Below are 21,599 nucleotides of genomic sequence, written 5' to 3' on the forward strand. Positions count from 1 at the left end.
TGCGATTTGATATGTGATTAATTTCGATTAATTAATTGCAAAGCCTCTAATTAATTAGATTAATTTTTTTAATCGAGTCCCAGCCCTAATTACAATTTGTGGTAAAAATTTGGTAAAAATAAATATTACTTTATCTACCACTTATTTAGCTTAATTTGGTTGCTTCCTTGTCAACCACAATGACACATCTTGGGACATTATGCAAATTGATGTGTCAGCCCTGGGTTGGAGGGGGGAGAGGAACATGTTGTCAGCTGAGTTGGTGTGTGTGTGTGTGTGTGTGTGTGCGTGTGTGTGTGTGTGTGTGTGTGTGTGTGTGTGTGTGTGTGTGTGTGTGTGTGTGTGTGTGTGTGTGTGTGTGTGCCAACAGGTTCAACAATGCGTTCCTCCCGTATCTCGAGAACCGTTGGTCGGACCTACTTCAAACTTTGGTCTACTAAGGTGTCAGCAACATTCGGTTCTCTTTTTCACTCGTCTCTCGAGAAAAAGAGAACTGAATGTTGCAGACTCGGGGACCACCAGTGTGGACCACAGCAACAACTTTACGAGTCCAACTTCCCCATAAATAAAGTGAAGAAATCACACTTTCTTTAGCTGAATGCCAAATTGTTATATGTCTTATTCTTGATTATGAACATTGACAAATGTTCTGTCTTGCCCTCGTGTCACATTGAAGCTTATTTATATTGCCCTGATTCAAGCATGTGTTGTCTTGCTAAGTATAATATAGCACTCAATAAACAGAATTGAACAAGGAGAGAGAATGAGAGAGAGAAGAGAACAAGAAAACACACAAGGCAAGAGGAGAGCAAGGCAAACAATCTAGCTAATCTACAGCCTAACCTACCCTATCCTAACCTAGTGGCATCCCTCAGCCTTAACCCTGACTGCAGAGACCCGGGCCTAGAGGTGGGAAATATACACAGTTACTTGCTACTTGTGTTTAAAAAAGAAAAAACACATGTTGCATGAAGAATTACACCTCAATGAGGTCAACAACAGACACGTTTGTGTCTCTTGCCCAGGACAAAATCATCCCTTATTTTGACAAAATCTTCCATACGTTTATGGGCAATTAGAGGTTTATTGTGCTTTTGGCTTTAATTGCCCTCTCTGTTCAATCACTTTGTTTTCTAAAGTCCCTGCTCTCTCCTCTCCCACACACCCCCCGCTCTCCTTCCCCACCTCCTCCCTTTCCCTGCTCTCTCCTCTCCCACCCCCCCCCCCCCGCTCTCCTTCCCAACCTCCTCCCTTTCCCTGCTCTCTCCTCTCCCACCCCCCCCCCCCGCTCTCCTTCCCAACCTCCTCCCTTTCCCTGCTCTCTCCTCTCCCACCCCCCCCCGCTCTCCTTCCCCACCTCCTCCCTTTCCCTGCTCTCTCCTCTCCCACCCCCCCCGCTCTCCTTCCCAACCTCCTCCCTTTCCCTGCTCTCTCCTCTCCCACCCCCCCCCCGCTCTCCTTCCCCACCTCCTCCCTTTCCCTGCTCTCTCCTCTCCCACCCCCCCGCTCTCCTTCCCCACCTCCTCCCTTTCCCTGCTCTCTCCTCTCCCACACCCCCCCCGCTCTCCTTCCCCACCTCCTCCCTTTCCCTGCTCTCTCCTCTCCCACCCCCCCCCCCGCTCTCCTTCCCCACCTCCTCCCTTTCCCTGCTCTCTCCTCTCCCACCCCCCCCCGCTCTCCTTCCCCACCTCCTCCCTTTCCCTGCTCTCTCCTCTCCCACCCCCCCCCGCTCTCCTTCCCCACCTCCTCCCTTTCCCTGCTCTCTCCTCTCCCACCCCCCCCCCCCCGCTCTCCTTCCCCACCTCCTCCCTTTCCCTGCTCTCTCCTCTCCCACCCCCCCCCCGCTCTCCTTCCCCACCTCCTCCCTTTCCCTGCTCTCTCCTCTCCCACCCCCCCCCCCCGCTCTCCTTCCCCACCTCCTCCCTTTCCCTGCTCTCTCCTCTCCCACCCCCCCCCGCTCTCCTTCCCCACCTCCTCCCTTTCCCTGCTCTCTCCTCTCCCACCCCCCCCGCTCTCCTTCCCAACCTCCTCCCTTTCCCTGCCTGCTCTCTCCTCTCCCACCCCCCCCCCGCTCTCCTTCCCCACCTCCTCCCTTTCCCTGCTCTCTCCTCTCCCACCCCCCCCCACTCTCCTTCCCCACCTCCTCCCTTTCCCTGCTCTCTCCTCTCCCACACCCCCCCCGCTCTCCTTCCCCACCTCCTCCCTTTCCCTGCTCTCTCCTCTCCCACCCCCCCCCCCCGCTCTCCTTCCCCACCTCCTCCCTTTCCCTGCTCTCTCCTCTCCCACCCCCCCCCGCTCTCCTTCCCCACCTCCTCCCTTTCCCTGCTCTCTCCTCTCCCACACCCCCCCCGCTCTCCTTCCCCACCTCCTCCCTTTCCCTGCTCTCTCCTCTCCCACCCCCCCCCCCCGCTCTCCTTCCCCACCTCCTCCCTTTCCCTGCTCTCTCCTCTCCCACCCCCCCCCGCTCTCCTTCCCCACCTCCTCCCTTTCCCTGCTCTCTCCTCTCCCACCCCCCACCCCCGCTCTCCTTCCCCACCTCCTCCCTTTCCCTGCTCTCTCCTCTCCCACCCCCCCCCCCGCTCTCCTTCCCCACCTCCTCCCTTTCCCTGCTCTCTCCTCTCCCACCCCCCCCCCGCTCTCCTTCCCCACCTCCTCCCTTTCCCTGCTCTCTCCTCTCCCACCCCCCCCCCGCTCTCCTTCCCCACCTCCTCCCTTTCCCTGCTCTCTCCTCTCCCACCCCCCCCGCTCTCCTTCCCAACCTCCTCCCTTTCCCTGCCTGCTCTCTCCTCTCCCACCCCCCCCCCGCTCTCCTTCCCCACCTCCTCCCTTTCCCTGCTCTCTCCTCTCCCACCCCCCCCCCGCTCTCCTTCCCCACCTCCTCCCTTTCCCTGCTCTCTCCTCTCCCACACCCCCCCCGCTCTCCTTCCCCACCTCCTCCCTTTCCCTGCTCTCTCCTCTCCCACCCCCCCCCCCGCTCTCCTTCCCCACCTCCTCCCTTTCCCTGCTCTCTCCTCTCCCACACCCCCCCCCGCTCTCCTTCCCCACCTCCTCCCTTTCCCTGCTCTCTCCTCTCCCACCCCCCCCCCCCGCTCTCCTTCCCCACCTCCTCCCTTTCCCTGCTCTCTCCTCTCCCACCCCCCCCGCTCTCCTTCCCAACCTCCTCCCTTTCCCTGCTCTCTCCTCTCCCACCCCCGCTCTCCTTCCCCACCTCCTCCCTTTCCCTGCTCTCTCCTCTCCCACCCCCCCCCGCTCTCCTTCCCCACCTCCTCCCTTTCCCTGCTCTCTCCTCTCCCACACCCCCCCCGCTCTCCTTCCCCACCTCCTCCCTTTCCCTGCTCTCTCCTCTCCCACCCCCCCCCCGCTCTCCTTCCCCACCTCCTCCCTTTCCCTGCTCTCTCCTCTCCCACCCCCCCCCCGCTCTCCTTCCCCACCTCCTCCCTTTCCCTGCTCTCTCCTCTCCCACCCCCCCCCGCTCTCCTTCCCCACCTCCTCCCTTTCCCTGCTCTCTCCTCTCCCACCCCCCCCCCGCTCTCCTTCCCCACCTCCTCCCTTTCCCTGCTCTCTCCTCTCCCACCCCCCCCCCCGCTCTCCTTCCCCACCTCCTCCCTTTCCCTGCTCTCTCCTCTCCCACCCCCCCCCCCGCTCTCCTTCCCCACCTCCTCCCTTTCCCTGCTCTCTCCTCTCCCACCCCCCCCGCTCTCCTTCCCCACCTCCTCCCTTTCCCTGCTCTCTCCTCTCCCACCCCCCCCGCTCTCCTTCCCAACCTCCTCCCTTTCCCTGCCTGCTCTCTCCTCTCCCACCCCCCCCCCCGCTCTCCTTCCCCACCTCCTCCCTTTCCCTGCTCTCTCCTCTCCCACCCCCCCCCGCTCTCCTTCCCCACCTCCTCCCTTTCCCTGCTCTCTCCTCTCCCACACCCCCCCCGCTCTCCTTCCCCACCTCCTCCCTTTCCCTGCTCTCTCCTCTCCCACCCCCCCCCCCCGCTCTCCTTCCCCACCTCCTCCCTTTCCCTGCTCTCTCCTCTCCCACCCCCCCCCGCTCTCCTTCCCCACCTCCTCCCTTTCCCTGCTCTCTCCTCTCCCACACCCCCCCCGCTCTTTCCCTGCTCTCTCCTCTCCCACCCCCCCCCCCGCTCTCCTTCCCCACCTCCTCCCTTTCCCTGCTCTCTCCTCTCCCACCCCCCCCCCCGCTCTCCTTCCCCACCTCCTCCCTTTCCCTGCTCTCTCCTCTCCCACACCCCCCCCGCTCTCCTTCCCCACCTCCTCCCTTTCCCTGCTCTCTCCTCCCCCACCCCCCCCGCTCTCCTTCCCCACCTCCTCCCTTTCTCTGCTCTCTCCTCCCCCACCCCCCCCCGCTCTCCTTCCCCACCTCCTCCCTTTCCCTGCTCTCTCCTCTCCCACACACCCCCCGCTCTCCTTCCCCACCTCCTCCCTTTCCCTGCTCTCTCCTCCCCCACCCCCTCCCCGCTCTCCTTCCCCACCTCCTCCCTTTCCCTGCTCTCTCCTCCCCCACCCCCCCCACCTCCTCCCTTTCCCTGCTCTCTCCTCTCCCACACCCCCCCCGCTCTCCTTCCCCACCTCCTCCCTTTCCCTGCTCTCTCCTCTCCCACACACCCCCCGCTCTCCTTCCCCACCTCCTCCCTTTCCCTGCTCTCTCCTCCCCCACCACCCCCCCCCCGCTCTCCTTCCCCACCTCCTCCCTTTCCCTGCTCTCTCCTTGTGGAAAATAAAGTGACTTGACTTAACTAAGGACTCGACTTGACTTGACTTGACAAAACCTGTGACTTGACTTGACTTGACTTGCCCAAAACAAAATTACTTGGGACTTGCTTGAGACTTGGACCAAGGGGTGTCGGTCTTCAAAAAATTCATAGCCCCAGGGCCCATGTTACTATTAAATAAATCCATGTTACTATTAAATGAATCCATGTTACTATTAAATTAATCCATGTTACTATTAAATTAATCCATGTTACTATTAAATGAATCCATGTTACTATTAAATGAATCCATGTTACTATTAAATTAATCCATGTTACTATTAAATTAATCCATGTTACTATTAAATTAATCCGGCCTTGCTCAGGACGCCCACCTGAATCAATTCACACACATCTCGTGGCAAATAATAATATCCACACGTGGGACTGAGAGCAGTTGGATGGAAATCGACCATCAGGACAGATGAGGTTTTTGTCACAAGCTTGTAAGCCTGACGGTGAGCTGAGTCCTAAGCCGTTTTCCCACATGCGCTTTTTACCGCTAAATGACCGGAACGCGGTCTAATGCCTGCATGTGTGAAAGTTGTTTTCCGGTATAAGCGCGACCCCGTCGTCGCGGACATTTCACCAGTTTCGAGCCAGTCAGAAGAGCGGTATGCGCGATCAGGGACACAAGTGTAGAACGGGTCCAGTAATTTGCCGGTCCTTCTCTCATGGGCGAGGTGTACACACGTTGCTTAACGTTCACTTCCAGCGTGCATCATCTAATCATTCGCGCACATCAAAGCAAACTACTTCCACATTTCGCTTCGTGCATTTGCTTTCTCTACATACATTGCAAGCCACTGCCATTCTCGCCGTGTCTGTCCTGTGTCAGGCTGCTGCGAAGTGCGGAGGACTGAAGGACTGGCCTCTCTCGAGCAGAGAGGGGAGGGGGGAAATCGGCTGTGTTTATTACGCTGGCTTGACGCTGCTCTAAAGTCAAACGAGTGTGATTTATTGTGTGACAAGCAAACTTATTTCACCATCGGAGTTTTGCCGACCCCCAAAATAAGCTCCGCCCCTCCCCCCGCCCCCCAACATACAGGCAATTTCGCTGCTATATTCCCACATGCGAGCGCCCAGGTGTGAAGGGAAATGTCCGATATTGACTTACAGGTAATTTTCCGGTACGCATGTGGGAAAACGGCTCTACTTTCAAAATGTGAGTACAGTAGCCTACATGTTTGTTTGGCTGCATTGTGTTCGTCACAGCGCTACTGTTGTCTGATGTATTCTTAGTACACAGCGGCATCGCCACAGCCGGCCGAGAATGCACAACGTTATTACCAGAGTAAAAAAAAAAGAATAATAAAATAAAATATTATTATTATGCTATCAATAATCGATAATTGATCGTTCATTTTCCCAAATTTTGATTATGTAATTTTTTCCAAATGCCCATCCCTAGTAGATTCCCTGCCTACCAACACGAGGGTTGCAGGTTTGCGCCCCCGTGTTACCGCCGGCTGGGTCGGGCTTCCATCCAGTCAGAATTGGCTGTGTCTGCGGGTGGGAAGCCGGATTAGGGGTATGTGCCCTGATCGCTGCACTAGCGCCTCCTCTGGTCAGTCGGGGCACCTGTTCGGGGCGGATGGGGGCTGGTGGGAATAGCGGGATCCTCCCATGTGCTACATCCTGCCGGTGAAGCTCCCCGCTGTCAGGTGAATAGAAGCGGATGGCAACTGCGCATGTGTCAGAGGAAGCATGGTGCTAGTCTACGGCTCTCCCCAGATCGGCAGAGGGTGGAGCAGGGGGTAAATTGGCCAAGTACAATTGGGGAGAAAATGGGGGGGAATCAGAAGGGGGAAAAAACGTGCTTCATTCAATCGATTTTTCTGTATTATTTTTGTTTTCTCTCTTCACCTTATTATACTTCTCATTGCTTTTATTTACCAGGGTATATGCAGCAATCCTGAAGTTAAATTCAATACTTTTATTTACCAGGGTATATGCAGCAATCCTGAAGTTAAATTCAATACTTTTATTTACCAGGGTATATGCAGCAATCCTGAAGTTAAATTCAATACTTTTATTTACCAGGGTATATGCAGCAATCCTGAAGTTAAATTCAATACTTTTCAAAACCGTTCCAATAAATTTCAAGACCCCATCGCCACTTCGAGCTGTAACCGGTTACATCAGCGACACGCCTTTAAAGAAACACTTACTATACATTTTGAGTTTGAAAACTAAACAGTGTTAGTTTGCCATAATTTATATGCACTGTATCAATACAACAGAATTCAGATAGGCCGGGAAGGAATACAGCGCAAGAGAATAAATTGAGTGACTAACCCAAAGGCAAGGTTTATTTAAACTTAAAAAATATATATATAAAGTATATTTATAACAATAACGTGCACACAACAGTGTTTCCCTGAGGATTTGAGGGGATCATGGTGGTAAGACTGAGAGCAAAATAAAGAGGTTAAATTGAAATTAATATATGTGGCGGTCAAAATCTATTTATGGTGTGAGAAACTCTGCACAGACACTGAGCAGTAAATGGTTCACAGTTAACTCTGCAACAGGCCCTTTTATAACACTATTTCAATCAGGAGAGACCAGTGGGTAAACTTTGACAAGCAAGCTAAACAGTAAGGTACAACTATAGCCCAGGTTTGTAACTCATTATTACATTTACATTTGTTATTATTTTAAATAAAGTTATTGTGTTTGTAAATTGGGAGTGCCATTGTAATGTACTGTACCTTCTCACTCTCATTTCAGTGATTTATGAACGCGTCCCCCCCCCCTTATAATCCATACAATATGTGTCCCCCCCCCTTATAATCCATACAATATGTGTCCCCCCCCTTATAATCCATACAATATGTGTCCCCCCCCCCCTTATAATCCATACAATATGTGTTCCCCCCCCCCTTATAATCCATACAATATGTGTCCCCCCCCCCTTATAATCCATACAATATGTGTCCCCCCCCCTTATAATCCATACAATATGTGTCCCCCCCCCCTTATAATCCATACGATATGTGTGTCCCCCCCCTTATAATCCATACAATATATGTGTCCCCCCCCCCTTATAATCCATACGATATGTGTCCCCCCCCCCTTATAATCCATACGATATGTGTCCCCCCCCCTTATAATCCATACAATGTGTGTCCCCCCCCTTATAATCCATACAATATGTGCCCCCCCCCCCTTATAATCCATACGATATGTGTCCCCCCCCCTTATAATCCATACAATATGTGTCCCCCCCCTTATAATCCATACGATATGTGTCCCCCCCCTTATAATCCATACAATATGTGTCCCCCCCCCTTATAATCCATACGATATGTGTCCCCCCCCTTATAATCCATACAATATGTGTCCCCCCCCCTTATAATCCATACGATATGTGTCCCCCCCCCTTATAATCCATACAATATGTGTGTCTCCCCCCCCCTTATAATCCATACGATGCACCACCAAAAAACACACAATATGTGTCCCCCCCCCTTATAATCCATACGATGCACCACCAAAAAACACACAATATGTGTCCCCCCCCCCTTATAATCCATACAATATGTGTCCCCCCCCCCTTATAATCCATACGATGCACCACCAAAAAACACACAATATGTGTCCCCCCCCCCTTATAATCCATACGATGCACCACCAAAAAACACACAATATGTGACCCCCCCCTTATAATCCATACGATGCACCACCAAAAAACACACAATATGTGTCCCCCCCCCCTTATAATCCATACGATGCACCACCAAAAAACACACAATATGTGTCCCCCCCCCCTTATAATCCATACGATGCACCACCAAAAAACACACAATATGTGTCCCCCCCCCCTTATAATCCATACGATGCACCACCAAAAAACACACAATATGTGTCCTCCCCCCTTATAATCCATACGATGCACCACCAAAAAACACACAATATGTGTCCCCCCCCCGTTATAATCCATACGATGCACCACCAAAAAACACAATATGTGCCCCCCCCCCCTTATAATCCATACGATGCACCACCAAAAAACACACAATATGTGTCCTCCCCCCCTTATAATCCATACGATGCACCACCAAAAAACACACAATATGTGTCCCCCCTTTTATAATCCATACGATGCACCACCAAAAAACACACAATATGTGTCCCCCCCCCTTATAATCCATACGATGCACCACCAAAAAACACACAATATGTGTCCCCCCCCCCTTATAATCCATACGATGCACCACCAAAAAACACACAATATGTGTCCCCCCCCCCTTATAATCCATACGATGCACCACCAAAAAACACACAATATGTGTCCCCCCCCCTTATAATCCATACGATGCACCACCAAAAAACACACAATATGTGTCCCCCCCCCCTTATAATCCATATGATGCACCACCAAAAAACACACAATATGTGTCCCCCCCCCCTTATAATCCATACGATGCACCACCAAAAAACACACAATATGTGTCCCCCCCCCCCTTATAATCCATACGATGCACCACCAAAAAACACACAATATGTGTCCTCCCCCCCCTTATAATCCATACGATGCACCACCAAAAAACACACAATATGTGTCCCCCCCCCTTATAATCCATACGATGCACCACCAAAAAACACACAATATGTGTCCCCCCCCCCTTATAATCCATACGATGCACCACCAAAAAACACATACAATATGTCCCCCCCCCCTTATAATCCATACGATGCACCACCAAAAAACACACAATATGTGTCCCCCCCCCTTATAATCCATACGATGCACCACCAAAAAACACACAATATGTGTCCTCCCCCCCCTTATAATCCATACGATGCACCACCAAAAAACACACAATATGTGTCCCCCCCCCTTATAATCCATACGATGCACCACCAAAAAACACACAATATGTGTCCCCCCCCCTTATAATCCATACGATGCACCACCAAAAAACACACAATATGTGTCCCCCCCCCCTTATAATCCATACGATGCACCACCAAAAAACACACAATATGTGTGTCCCCCCCCTTATAATCCATATGATGCACCACCAAAAAACACATACAATATGTCCCCCCCCCCTTATAATCCATACGATGCACCACCAAAAAACACACAATATGTGTCCCCCCCCCCTTATAATCCATATGATGCACCACCAAAAAACACATACAATATGTCCCCCCCCCCTTATAATCCATATGATGCACCACCAAAAAACACACAATATGTGTCCCCCCCCCTTATAATCCATACGATGCACCACCAAAAAACACACAATATGTGTCCCCCCCCCCTTATAATCCATACGATGCACCACCAAAAAACACACAATATGTGTCCCCCCCCCCTTATAATCCATATGATGCACCACCAAAAAACACATACAATATGTCCCCCCCCCCTTATAATCCATACGATGCACCACCAAAAAACACACAATATGTGTCCCCCCCCCTTATAATCCATACGATGCACCACCAAAAAACACACAATATGTGTCCTCCCCCCCCTTATAATCCATACGATGCACCACCAAAAAACACACAATATGTGTCCCCCCCCCTTATAATCCATACGATGCACCACCAAAAAACACACAATATGTGTCCCCCCCCCTTATAATCCATATGATGCACCAACAAAAAACACATACAATATGTCCCCCCCCCCTTATAATCCATATGATGCACCACCAAAAAACACACAATATGTGTCCCCCCCCCCTTATAATCCATACGATGCACCACCAAAAAACACACAATATGTGTCCCCCCCCCCTTATAATCCATACGATGCACCACCAAAAAACACACAATATGTGTCCCCCCCCCCTTATAATCCATATGATGCACCAACAAAAAACACATACAATATGTCCCCCCCCCTTATAATCCATACGATGCACCACCAAAAAACACACAATATTTGTCTCCCCCCCCCTTATAATCCATACGATGCACCACCAAAAAACACACAATATGTGTCCCCCCCCCCTTATAATCCATATGATGCACCAACAAAAAACACATACAATATGTCCCCCCCCCTTATAATCCATACGATGCACCACCAAAAAACACACAATATGTGTCCCCCCCCCTTATAATCCATATGATGCACCAACAAAAAACACATACAATATGTCCCCCCCCCCTTATAATCCATACGATGCACCAACAAAAAACACATACAATATGTCCCCCCCCCTTATAATCCATACGATGCACCACCAAAAAACACACAATATGTGTCTCCCCCCCCCTTATAATCCATACGATGCAAAAAGTAGCTGGCCCCCAGGTATTTTCACATGATCAAATCTGGCCCCCATTCAAAAAGGTTTGGACAGCCTTGCCATATCTAGTCTCATATCACAATATTGATTGAGTGCCAGAATCAACCTCCCGATGATGCAATTTGCAGAAAAACATTAGATTTCATTGATTATCAATCATTGCTTTCAACGTCTTTCTGATGTAAATGTTTTATTTCTACAACCAGATCACCCTATTAAATAAACAGCGTCATGACTCAATAAGGTTACTTGGCAGAGGGTCGCTCGTACTGAGCACATTTCCTCCTTCAAACTGACGGTGAAAAATGTCTGCTTGTCACAAAATAAAAATCGTTTGACGACTTATTTGAGGGAATGTAATTATGTTATCGATCACAATCGCTAACCTGTTGCTCTTTGAAGTCAGGATGTTTGTCGGCGATTGGTCAGCTCCCTTCGCCAGTTCGCCTCCGCACTTTTAAACATTGTTTACAGACGGGCTATGTACCTAGTGTCCGTACTTGTCAGCAACGTAATGTAAGCACATTACCTCCATATTTCACTCTCTGTGCATCATGTCCAAGAAGACAAGACCGGACTAGACCGCATGCGCTCACAGCAGCCATGTTTGTTGTGTAGAACTGAATGAGTGAAAGAGCGGAGGGGGGACGCCCCACGGACACACCCACACTGTCACATGCATGCAACGTCACATTTGTTTGTTTTAAAAGCACGCAAATTATTTTTAACTCCGTGAACGTCATGAAAACACATCTATTCACATCGAAAAAATAACACATTTAAAGGGTCTTGAATTTGAAATCGACCTAAGATTTTCAATACTTTTCAAGGGTCTTGGTCTTCCCTAAATTGATTTACCATCTTTTAATACTCTTCAAGACCCCGTGAATACCCAGTTTACTATAGTTTTATTACCGCTGCTGATGTTGTGTTGGTCAGTAAAGCACTTTGTAAATCATTTTACAACAGTTCTACATCAATTAAGTTAGCACTAGTACAGTCCGCCCCATGCACCACACCATGCCCCCCCCCCCCCCCCCCCCCGCAAAGGACAGACATACAGACATGGAAGTATTGTATACCAGTGACTTGTGCTGTTTGAGGCTACCCTTATTTGTGTCTCATTCAAATCAGCTGTAGACGGTCTAACCCCAGACCTGGGCCAGATGCAGCCCCTCTCATGATGCTTCTGCCTGGCCCGGGAGGTCTAAGACAAACCACACCAGACTTCATCGTCAACTCATAAACTCATTTCCTCTTTTTCAAGAAGAGCCAAATCCACAACGGTGGAGTGGGCGTGGCTTCGAAGGTCTGGAGCCAGGCTAAGAACAATCCAATGAGATGACATCAATTGGCTGTTCCGAGTGATTTTTAATCTACTAAATTCAGGAGAATAAGTGCCCAGTACGTTTTCTATCATTTCACCTAGTGATCAAATTAGACATGATTACGACATGACAAAATAAAACAAAACAAAAACGCCGGCAACAATCTGGGTTTCTCATGTGCCCCCCCCCCCAGGAAAAATAATCTAACTTCTATCTGTGGGCATGTTGCTACGGCGTTTGTATGTGTGCGTGCATTGTTATCAACTGTTCCCTGAAGATCATCAAAGACACAAACCATCCCCACAACAGCCTGTTCTCCCCGTTACCCTCAGGGAGGAGATACAGGGTCCCAAAAGCACACACAAATCGCTTGAGGGACAGTTTCTTCCCGCAGGCCACGAGACTCCTTAACATACACAAATAGTGTGGGTAGCTGTACTGTACCGTACTGTAGCTGCTACCATTATGTATGTCTAATGTTTAATTGTATGTTTAATTGGGTATATGCTATTTGCACCTGTGCAAACAGAACGTCAACTATGTTTAAGTATGTCTAAGGTATGCACATGCCATGTGCACCTATGTGCAGTGAATATGCCACTGTCTCTGACTTGTCTTATCACTCTACTGCCTTATTGCTTGTTGTGTCTCTTGTTGTTTTCCTGCACTCATATGCCCGGTTATATTTGTACTATGTTGTAAACGGAGTCCACAGCACAAGAATTTCACAAGTGATACTTGCACTACGGAGTGACAATAAAAGTCTTGAATCTTGTTATTGCTACAATGGCTAGCCTGGCTAGAGCTAATGCTGGCTGGTATTCCAACTTATCTGTGTATTGGGCTTAAAAACAATATACAGTCTCATCATATCAAATCAGTGTCATCCAGAGACTTGGACTTGAGTCATACTTAACTCGTGCACATACAGTGATTTGAGACTTGTCCTCAAAGACTTGCGACTTGACTTGAGATTTGGGACCTGTGATTTTTTTTTTTTTTTTTTTTTTTTTTGCTCATTAACACGTTCACTGCCAACGACGTGTTAACACGTTTTCAGAATCCAGCTGTTGACTGCCAGCGACATGTTAACACGTCGAACGATCGTTTTTCAGTGGTTTCCACTAGGTGAGGCCCTTGGGCAATATGTGAATGTGGATCCGACCTCTCCCGCTGCCCCGGAAGTACTCTAACAAAGATTTCTATATAAGGAAGGCGGCATCCTTTGGTCGGCGTGGGTTTGAAGTAGGTAAGTTGAGACAGAGAGATACAGCATTATATAGCGATTTATACATAGAGAATTTAGCAATTTAGAGTCAGATTTAGAGCGATTTTGTTAGCGTAGTTGATTTAGTTTGTTAGTTGTTAGTACAGTAGTAGTGTTTAGTATAGTCTTTATAGTAGACTTTGTTTAGATAGTTAGCGGTAGTTACAGTTAGTGTTCATTGTAGTTAGCTTAGCGTTAGCGTCAGTTCATTTTAGTATTAGTATTTAGCGTTTATTCTAGTTCAGTTTGATCGAGTTGGTAGCCGGTAGATTAGCCTTATTTCAGTTCAGTTTGATCTAGTCGTAGCAGTAGTTGTTTTATTTCAGTTTAGTTTAGTTAGTATTTTCAGTTTTAGTTTAGTTGGGAGTGGGTGGTGTTTGTGTTTGTGCCATGCCGGCCAAACGCAAGCGGTCTTCGGCGGCTGCACGCAAGCGATCGGCGGATCAGAGATCACTGCTGGATTTCTTTTCCGTCCGAAACGAGCTTGTGCCGGAGACCGATTCCGAGGTCTCGGATGAGGAACGGGGTGAGCCCATGCATGTCGCCGCTGCGGCTGCTGGGCTGACTGAGTCGTCCGAGTCGAGCGACCTCACATCTTCTCCAGACGCGGAGGATTCTGAGGAAGAATGGGCCCCGTCGAGGAGCGAAGCTCCACAGAGCAGCAGTGGTAAGACGATGTTTGAGATGACTTGTGTAACTTGTGTAAATGTAATTACTATGACTGTACAAAATTGTCAATTCATTTTACTGAACAACAAGAGACACAACAATCAATAAGGCAGTATGTCTTATCACTATACTGCCTTATTGATTGTTGTCTCTTGTTGTTGTTTTTTTGCACTCAATGCCCTGTTATATTTGTACTATGTTGTAAACGGAGTTCACAGCACAAGAATTTCACACGTGATACTTGTACCATGGAGTGACAATAAAAATCTTGAATCTTGATTTTCAGACTCTGAAGATGAGCCTGTAGCCAGCTGTAGCGCTACAGCATCTGGTGCCACATCCTCTGGTGCCAGGAAAATGGGTAAGATCACTCTTCAGAATCAGGTTTATTTTCACATCACAGGTTCCAGCCAGAATTCCAGAAATTCTAGAACTCCAGAATTCAGTACCACACATATGAAAAACACTATTTTATGGTAATTATGTATTTCTATAATTTGCAGATGGAGCTGGAAGCGGGAAACGTCCCCAGCCTGCAGGTCCTGCTGAGTGGAGTGATGTTGACTGGGAGCCAACCCACATCCCATTCACAGCAGAACCGGGTCCTCATACTGGTGGTGCTCCTGCTCAACCAGTGGACTTTTTCCAGCTCTTCCTGGACGATGAGCTGCTCCAGGCCATTGTAGCACAAACTAATCTGTATGCACATCAGTGCATCAGTCAAGTGAGCGAGGCTCTGCCACATTCAAGGCTTGGGAGGTGGAAGGACACTGATGTGGCAGAAATCAAGAGCTTCTTGGGACTATACTTCCTCACTGGGATCGTGAAGAAGCCTGAACTGTCCATGTACTGGACCACAAATGAAGTGTCTGCTACCCCCTACTTCAACAAAACCATGTCTCGCAACCGCTTTCAACTGCTAACCAGATTCCTCCATTTCTCTAACAATTTTGATGTTGATGGTGCAGACAGGTTGTACAAGGTCCGGCCTGTATTGAATGACCTGTTAGGAAAGTTCAGAGCCATGTTCACACCAGGTCAAGACATCAGTATTGATGAGGGGATGCTCCTGTGGCGTGGGCGGTTGGCCTTCAAGGTGTACAACCCACAGAAACCCATAAAGTATGGGATAAAATCATACATTCTCTGTGACTCCCAGACAGGTTACTGCTACAGCATGAAGCCCTACTGTGGTGAGCGGTCCTCCCTAGGTGAGACGGTGGAGTTCCTCCTCGGGGACTTGGCAGGGCAGGGTTACCATTTATACATGGACAACTACTACAACTCTGTTGGAATGTGTGCACAGCTGCTGGAGTGTCAGACACATGTCTGTGGCACTCTGAGGAAGAACAGGGGCGAGCCACCTGCTACGAAGGTTACCAACCACACAGTGAAGATGGGGGAAACGGTCATGCGCCACAATGGTGGCACCATGGTTCTGGCCTGGCGCGACAAGCGAATCGTGAAAATGGTTTCCACTATGCACGAGGACACGATGGAGACAGTGCAGGTCAGGCAGAAAGGCAGCAGAGAGAGGGTCCCACACACAAAACCCAAGTGCGTTGTAGACTACAACAAGTACATGAATGGGGTAGACCGATTGGACCAGAACATCGCATACTATCCCTTTGCCAGGAAGACATCCAGGTGGCCTTTCAAATTTGTCATGTACATGTTTCAGATGTCTTTTTATAACGCCTTTGTTGTGTACAAAGCTAAACACCCACAGAGAAAGTGTAAAACTTTGATGGCTTTCATCCTGAGTGTTGTCTCTGCATGGACCACACCTGTGGTGGAGAGGAGGGGGGTGGGGGAGGAGGTGGGGGGTGGCGGGGAGGAGGTGGGGGAGGAGGTGGGGGGTGGGGGGGAGGAGGTGGGGGGTGGGGGGGAGGGCAGCAGTGACCAACCTGCAACCATGCCCCGGGCACCATACCTGGACATCCGCAGGCTGGATGTCGATCTAGCAGGCCATGTAATGGCCATGTATCCAGCCTCACGCAAACAAGCTCACCCAGCAAGGAGGTGTAGGGTTTGTACAAAGAATAATCTTAGAAGCGAGACACGCTACTTTTGTGTTATATGTAAGGTCCCATTACACAGGGCTCGCTGCTATGAGGTGTACCACTCAGACAAGTTCTAAGCTCAGTGGCACTGAGTAGGCATGGGTCGTAAAAAAAAAAAAAAACCTGCCAGGGAGGTTTTGTCTTTGATGCTCTTCGTTTGATTGTTTGCTAGCTAGCAGGAATACATAAAAGCACCTGCCGATTTTCATGTAACTTTGTGGATGGGTGTAACATGGGCCAAGGAAGTACCCATTACATTTTGGAGCGGTTCTGGATTCGGTGTACGAGCCCAAACCGTTTTGATCACAAACCGAAAAAACCTATATAAAAAAAAAAAAAACTATAAAAAAAAAAAAAAGCTGAGTGACCTGTGGTCTGCTCTTGTTTTGTATTTATTTTGACATTTATTTATTTTATTATTGTATTATTCCTCTATTATTGAAAAAAACTATTGTTCAGATGTCTGATGTCTCACTGATGCCAAAAAATAAATGGTTAAAGTGACTGTTCTGCCTGTTTGATTGAATTTCACAAAACTGCGATTATCTCAGCTTTCTGTCTCAGACGCTGAAACCATGCTGTACTCAACGGCTCATATCTACATAACTACTAACTCTACAAACTAACTCTTTTAGACAGAGAAAGTACACATTCTATTAGTATGTTCACAAACTCCAAGCAGAAAAGAATCCTCGGCTCTTGTAAAATGAGCCAGAATCCTCAAAAAACGGCTTGGCAAAAGCTACCTACAGCAAAAAAAAACGGCTGGCAGTCAATGTGTTAAAGTCGAGCTGAACCCAAAAATGACTTTTCTTTTCTTTTAGTTCAAATACCTGGGTATGCAGTGCACCTATTTAATAATGTGTGCACACACAAAACAAAATCATAATTTCTTTAGTTTTTCACACTTTTTCACATCAAAAGTTCATTTTTCAAGATTTCATTGATAACAGTAATCTACAGTTTGCTGACGTCACCTAGTACTATCAAATTTCTACCCCATTTCAACCAATCATATCACGACATGGCAGCTGTCAATCAAATCTTCATTTCAGGATACTTTTCTCTTCCAAAAGAAAGAGAAAATGGCACCTAGTGCCTGTCATCTGGCAGAATTCCTATCCCATAAACTAAGTACTAACTTGGCCAATTGTATGAAACATGAACAAGAAACAAAAACAATAATCTCTAAGAATGCAAAGAAATGTAACTGGCTCATTAAAAACGCACATTCCAGGAATATCGTATTTACAGCAATAGTGATAAAGGCGCGCGCTTGAGAGCCTGGTTGTCAGGGGTCGCCCTCGGAGATTCCAGGCGGGCGGGCAGCACCCATGCATCGGATTGTCCGCTCGCTCCGCACGAAGCAGCTGGCTGCCTGGTACTCCGCGGATCCCACTCACGTAGCACGACAACACGCTGAATCCCACTGGATTTGAGGGGTGGAACACGCCATGATTGGCCAATGCCAAAGCCAGTCCCCAGAATTGTCAAATCAAATCATCGACACCCGGCATTGTGCGGCTTGTGGTCCGCCTCTCAACCCTGTCATCTCAGACAAGATTTGTTTGAGTCTCCGACGCTCGAGCATTTGCATTCGCCTCCGGTTCACCTCGACTTTAACATTAAGGGAATGTCTAATAATAATGTCAACTAATCAATGCTGATTGATTGATTGATTAGTGAGGATAATACAGTAGCCTACATGCTTTGAATTCCTTAGTTTGAGTTATGCCGTGTTTTAAGCAGACATGATGCATGCAGCAGATGATACAATGCTCATTTGCAGTGGTGGAAATGGGCAGGTTTTACTCTGGGAACCCGACTGCTAATAAATAGGAAGCTATCAGGCGTTAGTAGGTGTTTGTTTCTGGCTGGTATTCTGACTTATATATTATCTGTGTATTGGGCTTAAAAGCAATAGACAGTATCATATCAAATCAGTGTCATCCAGAGATGGGGACTTGGACTTGAGACTTGGACTTGAGTCATACTTAAAGGGATAGTTGGGTTTGTTTGAAGTGGGGTCCTATCAGCTAGTTCCATACACTAACTGAAATAGGTCCAGTGTTCTGGACGCTGAGCGCACCGTGTATCGAGACTCGGCACTCTGGAGCAACAGCCTCCACAGCTCTGTCTCTCTAGTTCAGGGGGCCAAGAACTAAAACCTAATTTAGCCACCTAAAACAACACCCACCTAAACAAATCAATATCTGTGTACATGCACGCTCTATTTTGACAATTTTCAGCGCTTTACTTTTCCGCCAAACAGCCGTCTCATTCGGCACTACTTTTTCTCCCAACCCTACAACTACCGTATTCCTGCACTAACGTTAGCCAGTGCCTGCTATACAGTGCTGATATGTAACGTTGCATAGCCTACCCAAATGCCAGGCGATCTGAAGGCAGAAATCTCTCTCTGATTGTGTGCTTAGCAGTGAACAATCGTCACGTGAGGCTTTTGAAACATGGTTGCAGAGATGACCCAGCTCTGCTTAACTTTACTTAGCTAGCTCTTCCTAGCTAACGTTATCCAAATGCCAGCTGATCTGAAGGCAGAAATCTCTCTCCGATTGTGTACTTCGCAGTGAAATTGTCTTTATGTCTGTCTCAGTGGTCTCCGTGTCCGCTGTTTAATGACGCTGATAGAAAGACAGATGAAAATAGAATTTTGAATTTATTTTAATACGATCGCAAACATTGGTAACGTTACCCAGCTCTGCCTAATGTTAACAGCTAGCTCTTCCTAGCTAACGTTAGCTGGCAGTTCCTGCTATAGTCAATACACTGCTGATATCTAACGTTGCATACCCAAATGCCAGGCGATCTGAAGGCAGAAATCTCTCTCCGATTGTGTAGCCTACTTAGCAGTGAAAAATGGTCACGTTACGTTACGCTATTGGAACATCATGGTTGCAGAGATGAGCCAGCTCTTCGTAACTTGACTTAGCTACAGTAGCTCTCCCTAGCTAACGTTAGCTGCCTGCTACTGTCAATACACTGCTGATATATGCAACGTTGCATATCCAAATGCCAGCCGATCTGAAGGCAGAAATCTCTCTCTGATTGTGTAACTTAGTGGTGAAAAGTCGTCCGTGTCTGCTCAAAACAGCGTCTCAGTGGTCTCCATTACTGACCAGAGTTGGTGAGGTCACGCAATGTTTTCTTTGTGCTCTCGTCGCTCCACCCAGCTTGTCCTAAGAGGAGCGTTCGATTCACATGGGCGGAGCAAAATCTATCGGAAATGAATTCATATTGAACGTTCTATTAATATTGAAGGAACAAAAACAGTGGTCTGCACTCCGTCAGGTCTGCGTTGACACACCGCGCGGGTTTGAGGTCGATCCGACCGACGCTTCTCGAGATACGCGAAGGACAGAGAGACGGACAGAGACGCGCTTGCTCAAATTATAGTGTCGATATCATCGTAGAATGTCCAATTCTTGTATTGACAATGGTACAACTCAGGAAGCTTGTAATTGGCTTTATAATTCCTCCAAAAAGGTCTGGAAACAATCATTCTTAAATTATATTACTTTTGGTTGCAGGTTATAGAATAGAATAGAATAGAATAGAATAGAATAGAATAGAATAGATGTGTTAACATGAATCTGAGGTAAAATTATCTCATTCTGGTACTAAGAGACAGTCATCGTTGTAAAACTTACAGGACCAGCGCGGTCCATCTCACCCTCCTCGTCCCCCCCGTCATCGTGGAGGTCAAAAGGTCGTGGTTGGGGGTGCGTGGGGCCGGCTGTCACCAGCTCCGCGGGACGCTCCGCCTCCTTCAGGTGCTGCAGGTAGTTGTAGTCGTCGTCAAAGTAAACTCCAAACTTCCTCTGCTCCTCCAGCCGCTCCTCTGCCTCCACCTGGGACACACACACACACACACACACACACACACACACACACACACACACAGTCATTAAAGAATGCACAGATTTCAGGTTAACAAACTATAGTTAGGGTTATTTTATTTACCGATACTGTATCGATATTTGGACGCCAAGTATCGATCTAAAAAAAAAAAAAAAAATGTTTGCAGGCCATGCCATGCCATGCCAGGCCTCTGCTGATTCCCACCCCTAATCGATACTGTATCGATATTTCCCATATGGATGTTTTTGCACAGCCGTGTGGTCAGTGACACAATAAGAATACTTTTTATTTCAGTGCGTTCAGTAACACACTCAACACTCAGTAGTTTTGACTAAATGTGTTCACTAACTTATGAGTATAAAGTGATGTACATATTATTACACTACCTGGGTGGTACACAGTGTGTTGTATCTTTAGCTCTATTATTTAATTTTGAGTAAATTCTGTAGAATATCGCAATATATCGCAATATGTATCGCATCGCAATATATAGTGATACAATCGTATCGTGACCCAAGTATCGTGATACGTATCGTATCGTGAGATCCTTGCCAATACCCAGCCCTAATGTCAAAGTTAAATACGTTCATACTGATCGAGTTTGAGTTTGAAAGACCAGAAAAGCCTTTTTTTGGATATAAACACTGTCTGAAGAGGCAGCTGAGGTTTTCCTTCGCTATAAATCCGGACGGGGAGGGAGTGGATTTGCAGTTGTATCCAGAATGTGTGTTGGGACAGTTCCTTGTGGCTACGCTCGTTGCAGAAGACAGAATGTGTGTTGGGACTAGGGCATTCACAGACTAGTCGACTAGTAAAACCACTAGTCGACACTGTGCTTAGTAGTCGACTAGTCGTTTTTTTCTTTGTTTTTTTTTAATCTTTAAGAAAGAACATGAGGTATTTACACGACATACATGGACTATCATATCCCATATCCCATATCCCCCACAAAGAACATCAAAACACAACAAAACAAAACAAGAAAACTGCATAAGATACACAATAATCCAAGAACAAACAAGACTATTGGACAAACAACCAAACAAAAACAATGCATTCAAAGTAAATACATAGATCTTGCCCTGTTGGCAGCTAGGAAATGCATAGCTTTAAATTGGAAAGCATCCAATCCCCCAGCTGTAGTTCACTGGTGGAATGAACTCTCAAGCTACCATACGTTGGATAACATTTACTACAAGAGCAAAGGCAGATTCTTAGACATCCCCAAAATATGGCAACCACATACAGAGTTTGACTTTAAGAACTTTTTACCCCAGTGTCATTAGGCTTATCAGGATAGGAGCTGAATGCATTGTTTTTTAAAGATTTAAAAAAAAAAAAAAAATTAAAGAAAAATTA

The 21,599-nt window shown here is 47.8% G+C and overlaps 1 protein-coding gene across 1 annotated transcript in view; it reads right to left on the reverse strand.

The window, feature by feature from the left end:
- The window catches only part of LOC310771505 (protein LTV1 homolog), a gene marked incomplete at its 3' end in the record, with an annotated part of 65,634 nt that overhangs the window by 10,256 nt on the left and 33,779 nt on the right, over positions 1-21,599 (reverse strand). The window contains exon 3 of the mRNA XM_083664101.1: positions 20,030-20,230. Within this exon, the coding sequence (XP_083520227.1) occupies positions 20,030-20,230 (201 nt within the window). The remainder of the gene's footprint in view (positions 1-20,029; positions 20,231-21,599) is intronic.

This window comes from Poromitra crassiceps, assembly GCF_964638095.1.
Source record: "Poromitra crassiceps genome assembly, contig: HAP1_SCAFFOLD_714, whole genome shotgun sequence".
Lineage (NCBI taxonomy): Eukaryota > Metazoa > Chordata > Actinopteri > Beryciformes > Melamphaidae > Poromitra > Poromitra crassiceps.